Source organism: Myotis lucifugus, unplaced genomic scaffold (assembly GCF_000147115.1).
Source record: "Myotis lucifugus unplaced genomic scaffold, Myoluc2.0 scaffold_32, whole genome shotgun sequence".
NCBI lineage: Eukaryota > Metazoa > Chordata > Mammalia > Chiroptera > Vespertilionidae > Myotis > Myotis lucifugus.
In genome coordinates this window covers 7358933-7386088 of record NW_005871080.1, presented here as the reverse complement: position 1 = coordinate 7386088, position 27156 = coordinate 7358933, and the positions used below count along the sequence as shown (strand labels likewise).

Here is a 27156-nt window from a genome sequence, read left to right as displayed (position 1 = left end):
TTTCTTTGTGAGTTGGTGAAAAGAACAATCTCATAAATTAAAGCATGGAACTAAAGGCTAACGCTGAATATTGTGATGAAGTATTTGTACTCTGAACAGACACTGACTACTTAGGGAGCTGATATATAAGGACTATTCATTAAAACCATGAATAAACACAGTGATTTAGAAGAAATGAGGCAGTTAATTTAATCAATAATACATCATTTGTGTAAAATAAGTAGGAAAAAAACACACCTTGTACACTTACATAAAAATGCTTCTTTCACTCCCAAAATTTGGCTAATTGTATCAATTATTATTAAATATTTTATTTGTAGTTTCACACTTTATAGTATAAATATTAATGAGTTTGAAAATAAGAAATGCATAATTTGCAGTCAAACCCATGTTTGGAAATTAAAAGTAAGTAGTGCTACCTGTGTTAATGACAGTTTATGTGTTATGCATTTATGCACAATTTGAAAATATCTTTTAAAGTCCATATTCTTGGGGTTTGTACCAAAGCACAGATAGTTTCATGATATAAATGCTCAGACCAACTTTATTCAATCATAACTACAAATTTTAAAACTTTATTTTTATATTCTTGATTAAAAAGAAAAATGGAGATTTGACAATTAACTCACAATTAGGTCAGCCACTTTAACCTGGAAATGTCTTTAACTTAAATGCCTTTAATTAAAATTAGGAAACAAACAATTTTTAAAAAGATGTATCTAAGTCAAATCAAGAGAGCAAAGATGCATATGTCCAGCACATACCTCTCTCTCTTCATATAAAAAATATTTTATACCTCTCAAAACCACTCAGGTAGTGACTGTAATCAAATACTAGTATATTCTCAAAAGATTATTTCATGTGTTTCTCAAAGAGTTTTCCTATTATGTATGTGGGACATCTCATTAACCCTACAAAAACATGAAACTATTTCTATAGCAGCAAATGATAACTAAAAGTAAGCCAAACAGGAGAAAAATCAAATCTTTCATTTCTATCTGAGTGCCCCATATGTGTTTCCTACCATGTATGGAGGCAGCCAAGTTAGGGAATAACATTCTGCAAACCCATGTCTGTCTCCTTGGATCTCCTCCAAGGCTTGGTTGCCAAGAAGCAATGGAGTGGCTCGTGACCTCCTGTACCAGTAATTCTTTCCTGAGGGAGTTTAAATTGCTTTTCCACATCTTTAAATTCAGACACCCGAAGGGGTCTCTTACAGCCACATCCTGACAGTGATGTGGTGGTACCACAGTGCAAATGGGAAAGGAAGGACTTCTGGGGCAACCAAAATGATAATGTTAAAGATGGGGCAGGATGAGAAAACCAGCACCTTAAAACTATGCAAAGGATGACTGAGAAAAAACCAACAGTTCCATTATTATCAAATACATTTTTAGATTTTCACAAACTATTTTCATAGTTGACACACTTAAAGGGTCAGGGAGAGTTAATATTACTTAAGTGAGAACATACAGCAATTCTCTGAATCTTCATCACTTCCGTCCAGACAGTCATCATCACCATCACATTTCCACCGCGCTTGGATGCAGTGCCTGTTCTTGCAACGAAATTCTCCAGCCTTACATACGTGAGGTAATACTTCTCCCGGATTAACTAGGTTACAAAAAACCCAAGGTGTATGAACAATACTGGCTCTTTTGATTCATTAAAATGTTATAATAACTAAATACTGATTCATTTTATTGTATGGAAAATATAAAAACATGCTAGCATTCTAGTGATACCAATCTCTTGAAATGAGAAAAATTTAAATTTTTCTGAAGATAATTATCCTACTAAAATGTTTAAAGATTACCAAAATAACAACAATAGTAATAAACTACATTATATTTGGTTGGGTTTTTATGTTGAGTTTTTATTATTTTTTATTTTTTATTTTTTAATGTATTTTATTGATTTTTTACAGAGAGGAAGGGAGAGAGATAGAGAGTTAGAAACATCGATGAGAGAGAAACATCGATCAGCTGCCTCCTGCACATCTCCCACTGGGGATGTGCCCGCAACCCAGGTACATGCCCTTGACCGGAATCGAACCTGGGACCTTTCAGTCCGCAGGCCGACGCTCTATCCACTGAGCAAAACCAGTTTTGGCTATGTTGAGTTTTTATTTTTACTTTTTAGAAGGCTTTCATTCATAATCTCCGTTGATCACTATGACAATCTATACAGTAGGCCTGGCAAATAATTTTTTTCTTTCTTTCTTTATTTTTTTAAATTTTGTTACTGATTAAGTTATTACATATGTGTCCTTATCCCCACATTACCCCCTATCCCCCCCCCCCTCATGCCCTCACCCCCCTGTTGTCTGTGTCCATTGGTTAGGCCTATATGCTTGAATATAAGTCCTTTGGTTGATCTCTCCCCCTTTCCCCCACCCTCCCCTGCCTTCCCTCTGAGGTTTGACGGTCTGATCGATGCTTCTCTGTCTCTGGCAAATAATTTTACCATCTCCATCTTATAGATCAGTATGCCCACAATTAATAAAGTGCAATGACAGGCAATAGCACACAGCATTGATAACTGCATTTACTTTGTTGGTCTCTAGGTGGGAGAAAAACTCAGGTCTGCTTAAGTATTAAAGAAAGTGTTAAGTTAATCAAAACAATCTCGTTATGTATCAGAATTCTATGCAGCGCCTTTCTCCATATATTCCATGTCCTTTAATCAAATGTTAGGAATTCAGTTAATTGGGGTTTATTCACGGACTGAAAGTGTTAGTATTCTTCTGTTCTCTTTGAGTGGATTCAGCAGAGTCTCAGAAGAGAAGGGAACATGTGGCGATAGTAACAGTAAATGATTTGTGTTTCACAGACTGAAACAGCGTTGAATTACTAAAAGCGGGTTTATTCATAGGAAAAGCACAGCTGATCTTTCTTTTCCAGTTCTAATGGCTTTCAACTTTACTTTGGATAACGGGTTTGAACTGATGAACTGTCACAAAACCTATAAACAAGAGATATGGAGAGAAAAACAAGAGATATGGAGAGAAAAACATGTGGCGTCTCCAGAACACTTGGTGTTAGCACTGTCTTAATCTCTGTGTTTTCCCTGCTGCAAAGCACGGAAGAGGGACTGCGACCTGAAGGGTAGCTGCTTCAGAGACATGGAGCAAAGCACACACTTGTGCGTTCGTGGGGCCAGAAAAAAAAAGCTGCCTAATAAATTCATATGCTTAAAGTCGTAAGGGTAAAAAATAGTATGGTAAATGAAATATTCAGTTAGAACAAAGGCAATCCTGTGTTTCTTCTGTCCTTCCTTCTCAGACAGCACATACCATATGTGGGAACTGACAGTAATTTTTCCTCTCTGTTTAACTCTAATCTTTTTCAATAACAAAGTGCTGCAGCAGCAAGTTCTCTAGTGATGTCATTTCTGTGGGGTCTCTTTAAATAACAAATTTTGTGGTGTGTGTGTGTGTGTGTGTGTGTGTGTGTGTGTGTGTTATGCCCAAATAGGAAGTGACAACCATCTAAAAACAAAAAGGGAAGATCCCTGGGCCCCCTACTCAGCCCCTACTAGGGTGCCTTTTCCTGCCACAGCAGAGAGTGAGGATGAGCATCTAGACAAAGTGAAAGTGCACGCTGGGATATGTCTGCCCAACTCTAGGATCAAGCTTTTCTCTCAAAAATCTGTAGAATTGATCACTAATAACATGCACATTTTCCTTACTTTGAGTTTCAAGTCCACTTAATTGGACCCTCAGATCTTTGAGGGCGGTATAGTTTCTTCTTTTGAATCCATTAAACCTCACTTAGGAGCTGGGCACTTAAGGAATAGTAGTTTGATTAATTCTCTATAATCATCAAGCCTAATTTTTTTTAGAGGGTTTTTTTTTTGTCATTGTTGTTTGTTTTCGTTTAATTCCTTAGAGGTTTTTTGTTGTTTGTTTTTGTTTAATTCCAGTTAAACAAGAAAGCTGATTTGAGATGTGATCAGCTTCCTTTCCTATTTAAGTTTAACTAACATTTTCTCTACTCTTTCTATAGGTGACTTCAAAAAAGATAAGTCAATTCCATTGCTTCATATCGTAAGGACTGAAAAACCCAAGAAACCATCAGTTCTCTTCTGATAACAATCCCACCAATTTTAAAAGCTTGGCTTTTATGTGGCTATTTAAACAATAACCCAATCCACAAAAAATATCCAAATATAAGAGTGAAAGTAAAATTGCTTCCGAACAATTACATCTGTATTAAAGAAAAGAAAAATGTCTAGGGGAAGACAAATTACCTAAGCAAATTGATATTTAAAACTAAATATTATTTAACATAATCAACCTAGACATCAAGTTTTTAAGTCTACTTAGAGTTCAAATGTTTTTCAAATGATATTTAGGTCATTATGGAATGAATGCAAATAGGCAGATTTTCCAAGTTTCTTTTAAACATGGTTTTAAATATATATAGATAGTTGATTATTTTTAAACGATGTTTTCTAATACAAAGGTGGAAAGTTTTAACATAGATGACAATATCTATAAGTTTCATAACAAGATATGAATAATTGCTTGAAAAAGAGTAGAACTAACATCTTGAGATCATTTCATCATTTTTATATTTACTGTTTTTGATATTGATGTATAGAAATATCATTATTATACTTCAATATTGCTGTAACAGCAGTTAGGCATTGCTTATACCTGTAACAACAAATAATGAAACATATAAAATATATTTGACATTTAGAAAAATATTTTTATTGATTTCAGAGAGGAAGGGAGAGGGAGAGAGAGATAGAAACATCAATGATGAGAGAGAATCATTGATTGGCTGCCTCCCGCACCCTCCGCACTGGGGATCAAGCCCACAACCCAGGCATATGCCATGACCGGGAATCAAACCATGACCTCCTGGTTCATAGGTTGACGCTCAACCACTGAGCCATGCCAGCCGGGCCTTGACATTTTCTAAAGTTTGTCTGTAATTCTTCTAAGCCCTCTAATTTGTTAGATAAGAAACATCCATCCCTGGTGTTCCTATATGTCTTGTGTAAGCCTTTATTCTGGATTTTTTTTTAGGGATGCTTATATAACTAACAGCCTTGGAAGATGGAGACAGTACATCCTTCTAGAACAGAGAGCAGGTTTTTTGTCGATCTGGATAGTAAAGATGATGTCTCCCTTCAGGACTAAGGTTGGGCAGATTTTACCATCAGACTCTTAAGCTCTTCAGTGGTGCTACGGACTCACTGTGTGCTCAGCATCCCCCGGGGCCCACCTGTGCATTGCCCTCATATGGTTTGGGGGTGGGATGAGACCAGGAGAATCAAAGTGAGCGTTAAATTTAAGCTGCCTGCTGTGCCACGAATAAGAAAATGCTTTGCTTCTGATTCAGAAATTGTCTCCTGTTAGAATTTATGACACACTGAGTGGCTGACATGTTAGCTTTTAACTAGAGTGAAATCTCAGACCCTTCAAAATTCTTGACATAATAGTAAAGAATTTTTATTTTAAGGTGTGTGGTTCTGATTTCCAGTCTCCGGGGACATTTCGCATCATTAGTTTATTGTAGCCCAACCCAAGTTTTCCAGATGTAATCAGAAGTTATGTCACAGAAACACCATGTTATTAGCGCTGACAATCAAGTTTGTTCAGATTCATAATTATAGAAGACACATTCTTTCTGAGCTAACATTGTCCATTATCAAGAAAATATTTAATGTGATAGGTGATAATATGGGTAAAATGTCAGCTTATAGATGCACGGTACAGATGATACATTACAGTTAATATAGAATTTATTAACCAATGTCATCCCCATATTCAATTTTTAAAAAGGTGAAAATTAAATATAAAGAAAAAAAGAAAGCATACCCATACAGTTGTAGTATTAACTTATGAATATGAGACAAACTTGACAAAAGTAATTTTGTTCTTCACTTAGAACTGAATAAAAGTTCCTTGGACATTAAAATGGGGGTTGGGGGGAGTAGAGAAAGCATAGTTTTTGTTTTTTTGTTTTTTTTTCTCAGCATTAACCTAACTGTGTGGAGTTGGGTAGCAATGTCATCTGTCATGGTTGCCCAGTTGATGACCAGACAATCTACCAATTTTTGTGACAATCAGCAACATTATGGAGCAAGTATATTTGGCACCACATAAGAGAGCCAATAGCACCTATAAAAATGAGATTAATATTTTTATACCTTGCACAAACTTCTATAAAGAAGATATTAGGTAAATAATTTTTGCACATCTAATGCTTTCCTTGAGATTCTTCAATGTAGGAAGGCCAGTGTCCCACACCGAGCAGAACAATGCCTGGCACAGAACCAGGCAAAGACTAGATGTTTCAAAATATTTGTTACATGACTTACCAGAATTAACAAAGGTTGATAATTCTACATTACAGCCATTATTATAGCGGAAAATTCTTCTTCTGGGGACTATATCAATACTTCAGGAAAACAGTACCACTTCAATTGGCTTATCACCCAAGAATGTGGGTGAAGTTAGTTTATTTTAAGGGGTAAAGATCAATAAGTAGATAAGAAAGAGGGACTGGTAAAGTTCTTTCTGTGACCCTAAATTAAACATATAGGAAAAGCTCCACGTGTGCCATTTTGTTCTAATACTTATTATGACTGAACCTACATTGCACATGGGTGTTTGGGCACAGCCATATATTGTTTTCAGTATATTAACAACTGTTAGAATGGCAAACTTTGTGGCAGGGTTGTGTTTTGTACTATGAATTTGAAAGTTGACGCAAAACTTGTAATTCTACTGCAAGGGTTATTTCTATTAAAAATTTTACAACATGATCTCATCAGTAAGAAAACTGACAAAGTAACAAATAATCTTCTAATTTAATCAAAATCAAAAATAAAATTACCTGAATCATGACATGCCTTGCAAGTAACTGCAGGCTGTCAGATATTCTTTCATACCATACCTGCTATTACAGTATTAAGATCAGGCTTCAGGACATTACAAAGGGAAATATGTATTCTAGTATTAACTTTCTTTGGTAAAAACTGGTAGAGTAATTGCTGGAGTTAATGTCTAGATCCTAATAAAGTAAAGGAAGAAACCTACTAAAATTTATTTCATTTTATTTTATTATTGAATTATCTCAGGCTTAGGCCTCAGCTAAGTAATTGGACTTAATACATATTAGTATATTCCTAACATTGGTTTAATAAGTGTGTGGCATCCATGAACAAGTGCCTATGTTTCTAACTTTACTATGTTTCCTTTCAAACCACTGTGTTAATGTGTTCTAAACTAATTCTTGTCTCCTCTCTCAGTTGATGCTTTGCTGTTGAATGTTAATGAAACTACAATGACTTAGTTTAAAGCATTAGTCCCAGTACATAAAATTTTTTAAAAAATCCTATTGTCCCTATAAGTCTCACATTAGGACATGTTTGTTTGTTTAATTAAGTTTTTGTTTTTGTGTTTGAGGAGTACAGAGTTTCTACCTATCCCTTCATTTGAGCAGGAAGAGAGAAGACCCTGAAAGCAAACTTCAAGTTGTACTTTGTTGGAAGCCTTTATATAAGGCATATAATACAGGAAAGCAGGATGAAACGTGTTGCTATAGGTTTTGAATTTTCTCCTTTAGGTCATAGGGGGATGACCTTTTATTAGATAAAGTAGTCTTCCGAGCAGCCAAACTAAGTGGCACATAATCTTTTGTGAGTTCCTATGCAGAGAAGGCCATAAATATTCATCTAGATAGGGCTTCTAAACTTTTTATTGCCTTAAACTTTTTACTGCACATTAGATTGCATATATCTTAGAACATAAGGCCTGTCACAGCTGAACAGATAAATGGCGCAGCCATAGTGGAGCACTGTTTTTGACGGAGAAATCTATCTGGTGTTCCAGAAGGTGAAGAAGGTCACAGAGTACCACTGACACATAATTGTGCAATGCTACCCTTGGATGATCAATATTTTTGCAATGCTTAAGTTGCTCTCCTGGGAGTAAGATATGTTGGAAATTTTTTTTTCTTTCAGGACACTAAAAAGGTATTTAAAAAAATTAGTTTCATTACACTAGACAAAATTATCCTGCTATTTTAATAAATAGTAACAATCATTTTTGGGGAGCTTAATTTACTTTTTTGAAATTATCCATGTGCTCATTTACTAACTTTGTATATTGTGATTTTCCCCACAAAGGCATAAAGATCTATAATAATAAAAGCATAATATGCTTATTAGACCGGGCGTCCTTCTGGACAACCTTCTGGTTGAAGCCAGGGCTGCGAGGGAAACCCAGGTTCCCGCGCCTGCAGATGGCCAGAGGGAAACCCGGATGACAGCAGCTGGGGGAAGGAAGGCCTACTCTTGCACGAATTTTTTGCATCGGGCCTCTAGTAAACAAATAAACAAACAAACAAACAAACAAACAAACTCACTTGGTAATTGATCAACTGGATTTACATATGTTAGTCCAGGGAAGTAAGTTCCAAGTTACTATGCTACACCTGGCCTCAATTCTAGTTTTGAGAGAATGTGACCATGGCACACAAAATTCACAAGAACAAAGAATGAAGCGTACTCATTCTTGATGCCTTCCAGGCTTGGCATTAGAATTCATCCTTAATCAACCATGTAGCAAGCCAATATTTTCCTGCTGGGTGAATGCCTCTTCTGGTATAGCCTTATGTTTCAAGTTCAATGAGAAACAACCAATGGAGTTTAATTCCAGGTTGACCATCTGCCAATGGTTTTTTGTTCATTTGATGTCAGTTTAATGAGAATGACTGAAACCAAGATGATCATATCTCAATGGTTGCAACATGCATTTTTGTTTTGCTTGTTAGTTCAGATTATAGAGTTGATCCAGTTGAAGCCAGTTCACAACACTATAAACTAGCCTGAACTAAATCAGAAACCCAGAAGAATCAACATTAATGAGAGGTTAGTGATACACTGAGATGTTTTGCACTATATTCTGTAACTCTATTTGCAGTCCTTTTGCGTTTAATTTCCTCATCTACAAACTAAGACTATCATGTATTTTAAAAACCTTTACCATCATATGACTAGAAACTGGCATAGAAACTTTGAATTCTTTTCAAGAAAGTATTTGCTATATTGTTTCTCTTGATTTTTCCCATTATGTTTGAAAAAAACTGAAAAAGTTACATGCCATATTAAAGATAGAATTTAATTTTTAACATAAAAATGCAACAATTTCTTAAATAATAACTGACCTTTATTGTTGTTTTTTTACTTAACATTGTTTAGTGTAATAAATCAAGATGAAATAATTTTCTTTCTTATTCCCTTTGATTGTTTTAGGGTTATAAATACAGAAATAACCAGTGATCAACATAACCTATCTAATAAAAGAGAAAGATGCTAATTGACCATACCCCCGAATTCTTCCCATTGGCTAATCAGGGCGATATGCAAATTAACTGCCAACCAAGATGGCGGCCGGCAGCCAGGCAGCTGGAGCGAACAGGAGGCTTGCTTGCTCCAGTGACGGAGGAAGCCAATGTTCCCCGCCTGCCGCTGCCAGCCTCTGAGCTGCAGTCTAAGCAACTATGTTGCAATTACAGAAGCTAAACAAAAACCAGATACCTGCTTTCAGCCGTCAGAGCTGGAGCGGAGCAGGACCGAAACAATGTTTCAATTATAGAACCCAAACAAACCCAGATACCTGCTTTCAGTAGCCGAGGTCTTAGAGCTGGAGCCAAGCCTCAGAGCTAAAGCTGGCTCTCAGCTCCAGTGACAGCCATAGAAGGTAAATAAATCCCAGAATAAAAAAAAAAAAAGAAAAAAAAGGAGAGGTTGGGAGCTTCAGTCACCTGCCAGCCTGAAAACGGCCCTCAGCCCCTCACCCAGACTGGCCAGGCACCCCAGTGGGGACACCCACCCTGAAGGGGGTGTGACCAGCTGCAAACAGCCATCATCCCCTCATCCAGGCTGGCCAGGCACCCAAGTGGGACCCCACCCTGATCCGGGACACCCTTCAGGGCAAACCAGCCGGCCCCCACCCATGCACCAGGCCTCTATCCTATATAGTAAAAGGGTAACATGCAAACTGACCCTAACAGCAGAAGGACTGGGAATGACTGGTCACTATGACACACACTGACCACCAGGGGGCAGACGCTCAATGCAGGAGCTGCCCTCTGGTGGTCAGGGCGCTCTCACATGGGAGGAGTTCTGCTCAGCCACAAGCCAGGCTGATGGCTGCCAGTACAGCGATAGTGGTGGGAGCCTCTCCCACCTCCTCAGGAGCGCTAAGGATGTCCGACTGCAGTTTAGGCCTGCTCCCCGCTGGCAAGTGGACATCCCCCGAGGGCTGCCGGGCTGCCAGAGGAATGTCGGATTGCCATCTTAGGCCCAATTCCCCAGGAAGCGGGCCTAAGCCAGCAGGTGGTCATCCCCTGAGGGGTCCCAGACTGTGAGAGGGCACAGGCCGGTCTGAGGGATCCCCCCCCCTCACGAGTGCACAAATTTTTGTGCACCGGGCCTCTAGTCCTATATAATAAAAGCCTAATATGCAAATCAACCAAACGGAGGAATGACCAGTCACTATGATGCACACTTACCACCAGGGGGCACATGCTCAATGCAGGAACTGCTCCCTGGTGGTCAGTACGCTCTCAAAGGGGGAGCGCCGCTCAGCCAGAAGCTGGGCTCATGGCTGACGAGTGCAGTGATGGTGGGGGGAGCCCCTCTGTCTCTGTGGCAGGCAGACATCCCTCTTGCAATTCAGGACTGCTGGCTCCTAATCGCTCACCTGCCTCTCTGCCCGATGGCCCCTAACCACTCTACCTGCTTTCCTGATCGCCCTCTAACTGGTCCCCTGCTGGTCTGGTTGCCTCCTAACTGTCCCCTGCCAGCCTGGTTGCTCCCTAACTGCGCCCTGCTGGCCTGGTCACCCCCTAACTGCCTCCCTGCTGGCCTGGCCACCCCCTAACTGCCCCCCCTGCCATCCTGGTCGCTCGCTAACTGCTCCCCTGCTGGCCTGATCACCCCTAACCACCTCTGCCTCCGCCCCCACCACCATGGCTTTGTTCGGAAGGTATTGGACGTCCAGATGTCTGGTCAACCTGGTCTAATTAGCATATTACCCTTTTATTAGTATAGATTTCTCCCTTTCTTTGTTTCTCTCTTAGTTTCTCTCTCCATCCAACTGGTTCTATTTCTTTGGGGAATCATGAGTAACACACAGTTCAAGATTATCATTCCAGGAACATTTATATTGTACTCAACATATGTAGAGCATGGTTGCCATTGCTGTTCTTAGGGGGCATGATATGTGTAAAGAAAACAAATTTCAAAAGTGTCACATAGAATTCACAAGATGAGTAAACTGAGGAAGGTTAGAAAAAGTTAATAAAGTGACTTTAATCCAGGTCAATCAATTCAGTTAATTCACTACTTTGATAACATCAAGAAATTCCCTAGAAATCTTTTTTTTTTACCTCCTTCTTGCCTTCACCACCAAATCTAGATAACTGAGTTTATTAAGCTATTGAGGATAACTTGAGGCATATGGTGTGTATCACATATCTATGTAACCAACAACTATACATTTTTAGTGAAACTACTGATGATGAGTTTCCCTAACATTTTCATAAAATGTTTTCTTCTGTGACATATACTCACTGCTATTCTTTTACTAAACTATATGCAACAGTGACAGGATACTCTGTAAAATTTCATGATTTTCGTTATTCATCTGTACATTAGAAATTAGGAATTATACCTAAACACGTATCTGAATTTCTCTTTCCAAGTTTGATTTTTAATTCCTTTGGTTTCATCTGCTTCTGGTCTTCCAAAAGACAAGTTTAAACAATGGGTGTAACAAGAAAAGAAACTCACATGTGCAAGTTGTTCCGTTTTCATCTAAAAGTTGATTATCAGCACAAGCACATACTCGGCCTCCTGGGATGGCCAAGCACAGTGTACTACAGCCCCCGTTATTCACTCGGCACATATTGTCACCTGCAAGAGGAATAAAGGACATGTGTCAGAGCACTCTGACTCCATCTAAAGTTAGCCGGTTATTTCTAGGAGATGTAGGTAAACTTCAATATGTACACACACACACACACACACACACACACACACACACCACATTACATATGCATTAATACATAATTAATTAATTGATGAATGCAGCCAGGATTTCTGCTGAATCCTTAATGAAATCCAGAAATGTTTGAACATATATGTTGTGCTGAGGCGAGGAATTTTCGTGTTGGTTGTAGGACAATGATCTGTGTGTAGTTGGGTACCGGAAGAGAGAGGGGGGAGGAGAGAAGACAGAATGGCATCTGTCTAGGATCGTTCCCCAGATTAGGAAGTCTGAGTTTTTTGGAAAGTAGACCACCAGCACTTGGAATGTGGCTTTGGATCCCAAGTGAACAGAAAGAAAGTGAGCTTGCGGGAAGTGGTGGGGTATTGCTCCCGTTGTGCAAGGAGTGCATTGGCATGTCAGTGCATTGAGGATATTTGTGAAGCCTTAAGAATGAGCAGCCTTGCTGGTACCAGGAGACTGTGCAACACACAAGGGTAACGTGTTGTCCCAGTGGACCTGAACGGCACAGACTCTGATGAGGCGTGCACAGACATCAATAAACAGGCACAGGGGGGAAACTCGTATGTCCATACTCATGAACATATGGGAGACACCCTGGGAGACTCAGATACAACTGAGGTAAAATTTTGGAAGAGGTTTGGAGGTTCTGTTTTATAAAGATGTAGGTGAAAATAAATAAAATTTAGGTAATCATCATTTTGATGTTATTATTCCTACAAGATAGAAAGGCCAGGAAGAAAGTACATTTTCTTATCATATATGTGTAGAATAGTTAGAAAGAACTCTGCAATGCAATCCAGAAGGCAGTGTAAATGTCAGGGTCTTTTACATGGGGGCATTTTCCCAAGTATCAATAAAGAACATTTTAAAAAATATTAGTCTATCTTATTCAAACATTAAAAATAAAGAGCCTTTTATTACCCAGAGACATACAATAAAATAATATAATAATTAAAACTGCATTGGCAGTTAAAGTGTAAGTGCCAACACTGTGACTGAAGTGACAGACTAGGTCAGGGGTGGGCAACCTTTTTGTGAGTGCATGCCAAAACCAGCAAAATCTCTGACTCAAAATTCTTCTGCTTGCCAACCCTAAATTTTTAAGAACATGTTACGCCTACTTGATATCTCTTAAGGTGTACATATGTGAAGAACCTTGAAGAAACAATAAAATTCATTTGAGTGACAAAAACACAGTATATGATGGTGAAAAATACATTTATTTTTTAATGTATACATGTACACTGATAGTCCGACAGAAAACTTTATGACTCTGTTTGATATTATCAGTGGGACTTTTGCTGCTGCATCACTGATGACAGAGATTTTACATCAGGTTTATATTTCGTGACCTTCAGAGATATGCACGAGCTACTACTTTCATCCGTCAGGCTACTCCTATGACGAGACTTAACAAAATTCATCACTGAGAACAAAGATTCACAAGCGTATGTGGATGAAACCAAAACGCTGGTCAGATCTAGGAAGGCAGGGAGAGTTAAGGCAGAGGCATAGAAATTGCTCTTCCCCTCTCTCGTCAATCATGTCTATGGTCTTTAAGATAACTTGTTATGTAAAACTATTAATTTATCTAAGATGCACCTACACTGAATTTATCTGAAAAATAAAAAAGTCGATATTAAGAAAAAAAATTGTAAATGGAAGATTATAAGAGAGGGTTTCGCGTGCCAGCAAAAGTTACTGGCGTGCCATGTTTGGCATGAGTGCCAGGGGTAGCCCATCCCTAGACTAGATTATTGCACTGTGGCCTCAGGGATTGGAAATGCTATGCAGAAATTGTTGATAAATGAGTTTAAAGAATACTTAAAATGTTGCCCTATGCAATAAATATTTAACTCATCTCCATAGATTATCATCATGTGCCCGAATATCAACAGTATAAAATATTTCTTTTCATTATTCTGAGAAATAAATTAAATTTGCTATGTTTATAAAAAATGAAAGATACACTTTGAAGCTAAGGAAGCTAATATTTAAATCTATAGAACAATTTCTAAACTAGGAAGATAATTAAGCTTAGTTCAGACTTTTTCCAACAGCAGATGCAAAAAAATTTCTAGGCAGCTTCCAAATATAGCTATATTTATTCCATGACCATGGAATAAAAATTTAATATTTCATATGATTCTTAGGAGTTCTATCTATGTTACATACCATATGTAGAGGACTGAACTATAAGTTCAATATTTATTAAAATTTAAAGTTTGTAAAATTAGAATTACTTCAAAATAATTTAAAAACTATGAAAAATTAAAACTGTAAGAAATAAGAAGGTACTGAAAACAATATTTTAGAACATATTGTCCTACTGAAAATATACTTAAATATCAAATTCTTTAATTTAACAGCAGGACTCATACTTATTAGTCTTATTGAATGTACAATTTAAGTAATTAGAAATGAATAATCATTATTCCAACTTTTAAATACATTTCCTTTTGTGAATCCTATGTGTTAAAAGAGAAGAATTGATACCTGTCCTGTCATAATAAAAATCTAAAATCTACATTAATTTAAATAAATTTATACCTCTTATTAAAATTTCTTAGATTTTAAAAATATTAATGGTATCCTAATATATTTTTAATTTATTACTTGACCATATTTCAAATAGAGCTCATATGATAGTTTTAATTAAATTTCTAGTAGCTTGCAAAACTTTTTCTATAAAGATATTATCTTGAAAACACCACTGACCACAAATAGCATTAAAAATTTTATACATAAATATTAATGAGTTTATAAACATATTGATAGCTATCTTTATTGAAAATCCATTATGCATCAATCTAGTGCTAGTTACCTTAAATATACATTGAATTCAATTTTTATAATAAACTCATAAGTAGATTTTCTCTCATTTTCAGGTGGGAATATAGGGTTAAATGACTTTTCCAATGTCTACAAATAAGAAAAAAACTTATTTAAAATAAGAATTTAGAATAATGTTTATTATTTACTAGTAGCCATGCACATGAATCTGTGTGCCAGTAGCTCTCTGTGGGGCCTGGCCACTCTGCACCCACTGCCCAGAGGCTCTCCGTGGCCCAGAGGCCAATCTGCGGCCAGGCACAGGGCGATGAGGCAAGAATTCCCCCCCACCCCCTGGCTGCTCTGTGCCTGCTGCATAGAGGTCCTCCGCGGCCAGGGGGGAACGCTTGCCTCATCACCATGGTGATGAAGCAAGCATTCTGCCAGGCCGCTCATGCTGCCTGCTCTCAGCAGCCACCCTCCCGGGACTGGGGGACTCCAGCAGGGCTGAAAGGACTGGGCGCCACCATCTTTGTGATGGAGTGATGGTTAATTTGCACATTACCCTTTTATTAGATAGGATTTCTAGATAATAGCAGTGGTATTATTATCACTATTATCATCATTATTTCTAAATAATTAGAAAAGGGATTTTTCTTAATCTAAAATTATTGATCATATATACTCTAACTTATTTATGTATGACAAAGTTCAGAAAAATAACATACTAAATAAAACAAAATAAAATCCTAAATAAAGTTTCTTTTAAAGCAGATATTTAAAAAAATCAAATCTATAAGGAAAACAAATGAGGAATAACTTTCAAAATTAAGTTCAAGATAGTGGTCTGTCTGAGCCAAAAACTGTATTTTTTCCTCAATCTTAAAACCTGTAGATTTTTTCTGTCCCTTACAGTGTCTGGCATAGACTATGTGTTTGATAAACATTAGTTACATTGATGAATGAAGACATGAATGAATGAATGAATGAAACTTTTAGTCAGCAATATGAATGACAGAAACAGTCATTTGGGGGTGTAGACATAAGGCGCATGTATGTGGATAGATATGTCTGTTTCATTAAGATAAAAGGGATAGTCTTATTTGTATGTAAGTATACATACATACTTTGGCTACATACTTATTATATCAATGTAAATTATTTAAAGGCATATTATCTATAATAAAAGCATAATATGCTAATTAGACCAGACAGCCGGATGACCTTCTAGACGTCCTTTCAAACAAAGGTAGGGCTGTGAGGACCGAGCCCCATACATGAATTTCATGCATTGGGCCTCCAGTAACTTTCATAAAGAGTAATAAGGATACATGATATATTAAAACATTTCCTAAGCCTATATTAATATATGGATTTTTTAGGACTCAGTAATTTGACTTTCATTAATAAAGTATCTTTCACTTGAAGCAAATGGTGTAATATATAAACCATTAGTGCAAAGGAATCCCATTGTTTCATTCTTCCCTTTATCTGAATTTTTTTCAAAATTATGGAAGGAAAAACTCCCTTTTCTATGTGCCTCCTAAACTCTTGAATTCTCAGTTTCATCATATGTGTAGTTAGAAGTCTCTGAACCTAATATGAAACATAAATCTATGGGAATTTTCTTCTCTTCACTTGATAGAGAGATAGTCAGAATTGCAGTTTAGAAGAGAAAATAAAAGTTGTATAAAGACTAGACAAATTATGTGTTTCATCTAGGATAATTTAAGAAGAATCAGCTTTGAATGATGTCAATCTGAGAAAGGATAAAATGTGCCATACTTTTCTCTATTTTATAAATATATGTTCATTAAAGATAATTTTCATTTGACTTCTTTGAAGCTGTGTGTGTGTGTGTGTGTGAACTTTATTAAGAGCCTCTTTAGTATGGTTATATATCAACGTTCCTGAAATAAGCTGGTATGTTACCCAAAAATCTGATTAGTTTTTCCTGATCTGGAGTGATAAAATTAGCTAACTAATTTTCTGACACTAAGTCTAAAAGAGTTTAGATATTAAATTAATAGTACTCATAATTTTTTATAGTATTCCTGTGGGGTGGGGAGTGTGTGTATGTATGATATTACCTATCATCTATATATTTATATGTGCATATATATATTCATATATATATATAAATATTACATATACATAAATATAGTCTATATGTATTACATATATAAATTATGCCATATACCTTAGTCCCTCATAGAAAAAGAAAGAAAGGAAGAGAAAGAGAGTAGAAGGCTATTTAAGACTAGGTTATTTCACTCCATGAAGAATAGGGATGTGTACTACTTAAGGATTTGTTTTTTATTCAACTCCAGATACTTTATCCTTAAAAACAAACAAACAAAAAACCCAACAGTTTAATAAGACAATATATATCTTAAGTTTATGTGGCACTAATTATATTTTTCTAAATATTTATTAATATCTGATGTTCAAAAGATGCAAAGAGAAACACTGCTGAAATTATAACATGGGTAAGATAATATGTCTGTAATTAAACATCTGATTGCATTTTGCTTCATAATCTAGCTATTTTGATCAATGTAGTTAAATAAACTAAAAATTTAGATACTAAGTAGGTTATCCAATTTCAATGTCTATTGACTGAGTAAAATAGATGTTGATCAGGTATCCTTTCTCCATTGTATTGTCTGCTCAAAAGATTCAAGTAAGTATTTTGCCACACAAAGACTGGGTACAAAACAAACTAATTGATTATTTCATCTAAACTAATAAAAAACAATCAATTTGGCCAAATGCATTCTATCAGTAAGACGGAGCATAATGGTTTCTACAATAAAGGCTGCATAAATAATTTAGTAATCAAGAATACACTTTCATTTTAATGTCCCTTTGATTACCAATCTTTTAAAAGTCCTTTTTAAAAATACACTGTCCATCCAAGAAACAGCACTAAACAATTATATGTCAATGACACTGTCTGGAACACCAAATATATTCCTCATAAATTAGAAATATAATCTTCATATGACATGTGTTTTTGTATATCATTGTGACACAATATTCATTTAAGTATTTATTTCCAATGCTTACATGCAAGGAAACTTCCAAATATATGCCTCCAGATTGAGAAATGAAAGGGGAAAATTAATTAATGTAAAACACAAGTACTGTTCTAAATTACTCTCATATAATATATATCTATTCCTTATAAAACATTTTTGAAGAAAGCATGTCTTATCTTTGTTAAATCTTTATGATGTGTCCCAAGTTTACGAAGGAAAAAGTGTCAGGATATGGGTTTAAGACCAAATCCATTTTATAGTTAGCTGAGATATTTCTCATCCATATGTTGCATTTAATTTCAGAAGAGAATGAAAAAAGAAAATGTGATTATATACTGATTGGTGTAATAAAATCCAGAAAATTAATCAATGTGGAATTAAAGGGAACAGCACCCTGAAAACAAAACACCACAGGAGATGAGAAGGGTTATTCTTGTTGATAGTCTTGGCTCCAATTTAGTGTAGACAAACAACAATGGTGGCGGGGGGAGGGACCGGGAGGACATGAATGTAACAAAAAATATTACCATTTGATTTACGCAGGTGAAGCATAATAATCTCTATTTTGTAAAATTAATGTTTAAAATCCTCAGCTGTTTTAAAATGATCCCTTGTTCTATGTAGTCAACTCTGTTATTTTTCAGACAGTTCCTTATTCTGTAAATTAACATTACTTTTTAGTTTGAGTGAATAACAGGTAAGATAAAGTTAGTTGGCTGACCTTGCACGCTAGCCATCTGACGTAAGGGGCTGATACTACTCCCATACTCTGTGTCCAAGGTTACAAGCTGCCTGCAAAAATAACTTACACAGAGCTCTTTGTAAAGTCTGCAGGAGGTCCAGAAAAACCCTTATTTGGGAGACAAAAGGGCTAGAAAGATATAAAGAGGGGAAAATTCCACCATATTTTGCTCAGAATTTGAGAGAGATATTCTGCTCTGAGCCCACTAGCATAATAAAGATTCCTAATTAATTGGCTCATTAGGCATCCTATGTTCTTCTCGCTGATTTACAATATAACACAGGCAATTGTTATATTCTTTATTTCGTGTCCACAACTATAGTTTATACCATCTCAAAAATTTCATTTTTTATTTTTAAAGATAATTTTATCTTTTATTAGCTATTAAAGCTTTATATACTTCTCACTCTATGTACTTCCATTATTTCATGAAATTGCATTTTTATTCCAATGATACCATTGTAATACAGTAGAAAAAATGTTCTTAATTGAGATAGTTTTCTTTTAACGTCCCCCTTTTAGCAGAAATATCTTCAAAATACTCTTGTTGCTAGATAACTTCCTACTGACAACATGTGCAATGAAACACTCAGGCTATAATTTTTCATACTAAGTGCATTGAAATCTAGGCTCATTAAATTTTCACAAAAATATTTCCATTTAAAAAGGAATAATAATTAGAATCATAACAAAAATCTAGTATATACTTTACAAATGGTTTTCTTTATTTAATCCCTAAATTCTAATTCATGGTATTCGTGGGTGGCTTAATAAATCTTAATACACATAGAATAAACCATAGATGTAGATAAAACATAGAATATTATCTGATTTTAATAAGACATGAATATAATAGTAGATTATTTTACTTTCATATCACCTAAATTAATTAAGTGCTTTTCAAATGTACATGAAACTAAGATAAAATATAGTAAGATACTGTTAAAAATGCAATTTCCTTATATAATTTATTTTAAAATATCTTCCCATAATATTTAGTTCCCAATCAAAGGTGTTCTAATGGCTCATAATAATCTTTGAAACCATTAAAAAGTTTTTTTATTTACTTCAACAGACTCCTTCAGTAAAGACAGAATCAAAAAGGAAGTATTTGGAGAAAACATTGAACTTCACTCAGATAGAATTCCCAGAGTTACTCAATCAGGTTATTTAGAACAATAAAATAATAAATTTTTATGGTAACAAATTCCAAGATTTGATTGACTTTGAAGTAAGTAGACATCTTTTATCATAACATTTCAGAAACACTGTCAAAATAAATATTTTTGTATCTACTGAAGTGTTATTATGTTTGAACCTCAGAAGCAATTTTATTTGGTGTTTAATACCTTGTTGCTTTCGTGGATCATAAATCTGAAGCCCAAACAGGGGTGGTCTTTCTCGCCTCAGTAATGTCACCACATTCGTTATCAAATCTAGTTGAAAAATGGAACCATTCATATAATCAGTCCAGAACACATAATTCCCATAATGTGACAGTCCAAAAGGATGGTTCAACTCTTTCCCACTGTAAACAACCTGTAAAATATAAACACATTGTGAAAGTTCAAAACTGACCTTTAGAAACATAACAAGTATTTAAAGTGGTTTTCAAATAAATATAACATATAGTGATCCAACTAATATCTTAACTCACATTTTTCTTTCAGTATATTTGAAAAATAGATTTCACAGGGTGGGCATGTTTTTCTGTTTCTAGAACTTGTTATTTGAAGGAATTCATTCATTTAAATACTCTCATATTTGGCTTTACACGTATGGTCAAGAAATGAAAATGTTAAAATGACTTTGTCTGACACTCTTCCCTGTGTCTTTTCTTTGCAATATTACAGATTCACATCCTGGGATAGAAATTGACCTGAGTAATTAGTGTCATTGTGTATATTGCAATATTGCTCATCCAATAGCCAAGGGATACAAGGTGATATTAAGACATTGGAGTGAAAGGGATCTTTCTATTTTAATTGAGCAAATGCAAATTGAAGAAATGTAGGAGATGACAAGGAAAAAGATAAATTTTCAATTTTGAACGCAGAAACATGAATAGTAAATAGATAAACTAGGTTAGTAGGCTAATTTCAATTCTGATTACCTTGATATATTCTTTACATTCCAGTTTTATATTTTTGTTGTTTAAATAGAGCGATCATGTGATAGGTCCTATTTCACTTGTAGGGTTGTAGGGAGAAAAAAAGGAATAATACCTCCAATAATGATAATACTTTTTCAGCTTTTGCCATTTATAAAACAGATTGTATACAATATGAAAAAGCATATTATATTCACTTCATTTAATATTAGAGAATTGAGGAAGTTATCCAAATAATGTAGGGTTAGCAATCTAAATTTTGCTCCTTTTTTCTGAATTCTTCAAAATAAATTTTCATATAGTGAATAATTGAGACAGTTTCTTATTTATTTTCTCACCTCAATCTAAGCTAAAACATGGGCCATTGAAATGTTATGTCTACTATGTACACGTCAACATCTTCAAAAAAATCATAAATATTTATTTAGTGTCTGTTAAGTATGTGACAGTTTAAATGGCGATGAATTTTACTCATTTGGAGAAAAATATTTAAAGCACTGTTAGAGCGAGTCAATGACTGAAGTAGTCTTAACTGATTAGTATACTATTTATTCCTCAAACAGAATTCATAATGAATGGGCTTAGCCAATTGTGCAGTCTTCCTTTCCAAAAAGGAAGAAAGGAAGTGTAGTATCAAAGACAGCATTTTGATGAATTTAAATATTCCACTTTTCCATTATTTAACTAGACAGTTGAAGTTAGTTTATAATGTTATACATGCTTAGGGAATTATAAGGTAAAATACAGAGGTGATGTTTTCTCAACACTGCCTCTGCTACACAGTCAACAACATCCTCAATTTACCCCTGAATTTCAGAATCATTTTGTAATGATTCTTCCAAAAAGAGGCAAGAGGAAGTTTATATCTATTCATACCAACAAGCTTGAAGCTCAGTTTATTCTTGTGTTTCCATTTCAATGGCATGAAGTCCTTTATTTTAAAGGAAATGCATTATAATTAAGTTTTCATAATCTATAGGCTAAATTTCAGGGGCAAAATTTGAAGATATTTGAATAGAGTAGGGTTGCTTGGTCAGAGCAAACTCATCAAGAATGTAGAATTGCTGCCTTTTAAAGCAGCTCTGATACCCTGAGAGCTTCTTTGAAAAAACTCACAAATCCTGGCACACCCCGGTGAGCGGGCCTGCTCTCCCAGAGGCAAATGCCAGCTGCAGCGCGCCGCTCAGCCTCCTCCAGCCACCCCACCGAGACTGCTGGCAGCCACCTCGGAGCGGTAAAAATAAACTTGAAAGCATTTTTAACACAGCACCACAAGGCTCTGTGAAAACGCAGAAGCCTGCGGATTAAAACCAGCAGCATTTGTCTTTTACCTTCCTGTGAGTTCCATTCAAAAACACCTTTTCAATATGGTCATAATAGGCATCACACCAGTATAAGGTGCTGGTGTGAAAGTCCAGAGTTAAACCGTTTGGCCACAGCATCTTTGAAGTCACAAAAATCTGCCGATTGAAGCCGTCCATCCAGGCCTTCTCGATCCTTCCCACGCTGTCGTCTATCTCATCTTCCTCCCAGTCTGTCCAATACATCCAACTAGGACATTACAAACAAGAGCGTACACGTTATTTAAACCAGCCTCTCTACAGAGGGTCACTTCCGCAAACTGGGCACCTCCATAAAATCTAATTACATTCTGATTTTTCTCCCACTTAAATGCATACCTGTCAAAGGGAGCAGGCGGCTGGGAAGTACCCAGGGAAGTAAGGATGTGTTCAGTGGAGCCCATCTTTTGGACACGTTACAGAAAACACTCTACCACACTTACTGGTCTCAGTGATTAAGCTAACAGTAAATGCCAGATATTGATTTTATTTGGTGCTGATAGAAAGTTTGGGAAATGGTTTGTGAGGCATTACTAACTATTTTTAAATGGTGTTCATTTTATAAAACATATAATCAACTATGTAATTAAAAAGCCCGTTGACTGGCATGAAAACTCCTTATATAGTTAATGATCTACCGCAGACTTTATTTAATCTCAGATGAATTATTAGTTTTCAAGACAGGCAATAGGACTGTCTTTGAACTAAAAGGCACAATCATACTGCGATTGTTTGGCCAGGTCTAATTTGTCTTCCTGATGCAAATTACCTGGTCTTTATGGCTGCTTATTATTACCCCAAAACCCACAGAAGATGATTGAGCTGCACATAAGTTTAATAACAGCAGGTTGACTGACCTTAAGATTCTGAGATTTAATTTCTATCTCAAACAAAAGCTTCCTCCTTGAAGAACAAATCATTCTGTGTCAGCTACAACAGTGGGAGAGGGAATGCTGCCATTCCCTCATGAATAAGGTTAGACCCCTCCACCCATGCTGTTTTAGGGTCGTGCGAAAGTGCTTGAGTTATTAAAGTGTAGGCTTTAATTCAGTCACCTCATAAACAAGTTTGTGAAGGGCCAAAGCTCTCCTAAGCTGCTTACCCTAGGAAGACCCTTATTAGATTCTCTACCTCTCACATTCTGTAGACCCTGAAGAATTTCTGAAGTAAGCTGGTAAACATCTGTATCCATGACGAATAATCCTACAGTGATCTAAACAGGCAGATTTGGGACAGTTTAGGCTGAAACACACCATCCAAACGTTTCGCCCATGAAGCTTTTAAAACTTTTCTTAACTTTATAATTATGTGGATATGCCTTTTTAGACCTGAGGAAGTATATTAAGATTAGTGAATTTTATTGAGTCAAAATACATTCTGATCCTAGAAATAAACATGGCAATATTTATTTTATATCCTGTGTGTTTTTTGAGTGGTTTTATTATTGGAGCAAATTAGGAATAAACAAAAGGGTCATACTGTTTGCTATAATCCTATATAGTTAGGTATAACTATTCAACTTCAACATTTTAAAGCAACTCTGTGAAAGGAAAATGTGCAACTTTTGTCTCCCTATTGATATTTTCATAAAATCTTAAATACAGTTAATCAATGCTCTATTTTTCTTGTTGCTAATTTATAACTTGTTAAAATTGCATTTATCTTTCCCTCTAGCTTTTCTTTTGAACATAGTAACACTTTTGTGTGTGTGTGTGTGTCTCTAACCCAAATTGCACATGCATGTGTACACCTATATATGTACAGATAAATAAAGAAAAATGAAGCATGATAACAGATATTCTAAACATACTTTGTATTGTTTTATATTTGAAGAAATATTTTTGTGATAAGATATGTTACTAAGATTATTTTCAAGCAAAATAAAAGAAAAACATTTAAATAAGTGATGCTAATTTGATAGAGACTATATATGCTATCATCATCTACCTATTTCATTATCTGATTTAAAATTATATAGTAAAAGCCTTATAATCACCATCAAATGTGAGGGTTCTTAAATGCAGAAAATAGAAAACATAACCTATAAAATAACAAATATAAATATTGTTATAGGTGGAACTTGGGGTAGCCATCAAATCAAAATAATGTTAAGCTGGCCTTCTGTTAGTACAGCAAGAAAAAAATGTACCTCTAATTTTCAAGGCCTGTTCAAATGAAAGTTTTTGGTGAAGTTTATTCCTAGCCTTTCTGTCAAAACAGACTCTTTCCTTTGTTTCTTGTGACATCTTTTAGTTTTATTATCTATTGCATTTATTTCTTGAATTGCATTTAATGGTGCTGCATAGCTGATCATTCCAAAAAAGATAAAAATAATTAAAGGCAGGGATTTTTTTCTTATTTATATGTGTGCTTGTAATACTAATTTGGCTTTGCTGATATTAACCATGTCTCTAAATTAAATTGTATTATCTGATGGTCAATCCTAGAAATATCTTAATCCTACGAGTTTCTTTGAAATGGAAGTAAAACAAATTTTATTGAAAAAAATTGATTTTGTTGCTGATATGGTATCTAGCTGTTAACCAGAGAGTGTTATACTATTAGTTGAAATATGGCTGCACAAGATCCTCTTTGGGGGGAAACATGAACTGAGCTTTGGACACAGTCGTATGGATGATAGTTTGAGAAGTGAGAACTGGAAATGTAGGTTTCTAAGTTAGTGATATACATTATGAAATGTGAAATTATTAGGATAAGGGAGTTCATCTGCAATGATCAGCCGGGGAACAATGCCAACCTAATTGACTCCTCCTCCCACTTTATCCCCATTTCAACAATCTAATTAGGCCTGCAATCTAATCCTTTCAGTCTCTCCTGTCTGTCCCCACTTTTCTGTTCCTATTACACATGCTACAGTCTGTCTTTCATCCCTTTTCAAAGGGAACGCCTAATGGGTTGCTTCTCATATACCTGTCACTTGTCTTCCTAAATCATGAATTGAAAGGTATGGCTTTTATCTTCAAACCTTCCAATTACTCTATTGTCAGCAAAATAAATTCAAACTTTTAATCACAACATTGAAGATTTCTGCTTATGTCTAGCCTCATCTCCTACTCTGTTCCTTCACATTCCACCTGCCGCAGCTTTAATGAGGTCATCTCACCTCAGAACTGCTGCTGACTTCCTTTCCTCTCAGTTAGCTGTACTGTCCCTTCAGAGCAGTGACTAACCTTGTGACTGCACAGCCCAAGCCCTTGGGACAATTTTGTTAATCTTGGACTCCTGTTCATCCAATAACACTCAATTCTGTATTAAAAACCTCAGTAATTTCTGAGGATCATGTATATCTTTGTTTTATTTAATAGGTAATTGTGTGTATGTGTCTGTGTGTGTGTGTGTGTGTGTGTGTGTGTGTGTATACACATAAGCACACCAGATTATAAACTCCTTCAGGACAATTATTGTCTTAATAATTTATATTGATCTATATGGTAATCAAAAATATACTTTAATGAAAAATAAATGAATCCTTAACTGACTCTATAATTGGTTATGAAGCTTTTGATAAAACACCTCTGACAGAGTAATTTTGTTAACAGGCAATCACAGATTTTCTTCTTCTGTATACAGCTGCAAAAAGATATTATGGTAGAAACAATGTAAGTAAATCATTTTTTTCCTGAAGTTTTGCTTAAAGATACACTGTGTTATTTTAAATGCAGTTTTCTGAGCTAAAGTTTCTTCTTCATTTTAAAAATTGTATTAGGGTCAAACAAACTATTTGGATAATTAAACTGGTATAGTTACATTTCAAATTTCTATGTCTTCCATCCATTCTTCACAGAATAGTGAAATTAGTGTTTTTAATATAAAGATGATTATATTAATTTCCTATTTTAACACTGAAGACAAAGTACAAAGCTCTCATCCTGGTGGGCAAGGGCCCACTGTCCTTTTCAATTGCACCTGCGTCACCTTCCCCCTTGCTATCTGCAATCCAACCCCGCTGTTTTCACTTCAGTTTCTCTGACACTCAATCCTTGTCCACCTTAATATCCTCAAATGTACCACTTTCTTTATCTGGAACACTCTTTTCCTCACTGTCCATGGCTGATTCCTTCTCTGCAATGAAGTCTCAGATTACCTGATGGCTCCTTAAAGAGGCCTTTCAGCAAACCTATTTAACAGGCTTCTACCCTTAGTCTACACCTTTTTGCCTTCCTCCATCACTTTGGTCTATCTCCTCTCCCTCACCTTGCAGGTAACACAAGATGCTTCATAAGGTTAAGACTATGCCTATTTTATTAACCATTATATACCTGGTACAAAGCGCTGGGCATAGTATATTTCTAGGGAAAATATATACATACACACACATGTATATATGCACATATGTGTCTGTTTTACAGGTTGGTGCATAAGAGTAGTAGTCTATTTGAAAATCCATAGAATGAAAAAGGTATTAGAGTCATTCTTTGTAACACTAGAGGCAAATAGAGGGTCAGTTATAAGGCAATAATCACAGGGGATAAAGATACTTCCTTAAATAAAAGAAAAACATATCAATCAGAATTTCCCCCAAATACTACAAACTATGTAGATGCTATAGGTTTCACATAAAGTTGAATGTCTGCCTATTAGGGAAGTGTTGAAAGAGATTCCTAAATTTGAAGAGAGAGATGGAACTAGTGGCTTCTAAATGTCCTCCCTAATCATATGATTCTATGACCTCCATGTTTGCATCATCTTCCTGAGCATCACAAAGGCCCTTTCACTCTATCAAAATATATTTTTTCTCTAACAGAATACCGAGAAAGAAGATGCTGTTTTAAGGCACATTTAAAACATCTTGCTTCAAGTAGAATTAGACAGTGTGGAATAAATATTTTTCTCTTAAAATTAATATTGGCTTGGTTTAAAGGTCAGATAGATGACTTGGTTTAAAAGCCCAGGAATAGAGTAGATAATTACAGAATCTATCCATACAATCACTGATATTACTTTATAATTATGTCTTCCCGAAACACATACAATGAATTCATTCACTGCTTGGGTGTCAGCCTCAGAGGAAGCACCCGGACTCTATTTGCAGCTGTACTCCAGACAAATAATTCTAGAGAAGGTGACCTCAGCCTATAAGGGAGTCATAT

At 35.7% G+C, this 27156-nt stretch overlaps 1 protein-coding gene across 1 annotated transcript in view; it reads right to left on the bottom strand.

Annotated features, from left to right (window-relative positions):
- The window catches only part of LRP1B (LDL receptor related protein 1B), a 1324618-nt gene that overhangs the window by 660167 nt on the left and 637295 nt on the right, over nt 1-27156 (bottom strand). The window contains exons 13-16 of the mRNA XM_023752441.1: nt 22037-22256; nt 19945-20134; nt 11821-11943; nt 1474-1614 (exon numbers count right to left, since the gene is read on the bottom strand). Coding sequence (XP_023608209.1) covers nt 1474-1614; nt 11821-11943; nt 19945-20134; nt 22037-22256 — 674 coding nt within the window. The remainder of the gene's footprint in view (nt 1-1473; nt 1615-11820; nt 11944-19944; nt 20135-22036; nt 22257-27156) is intronic.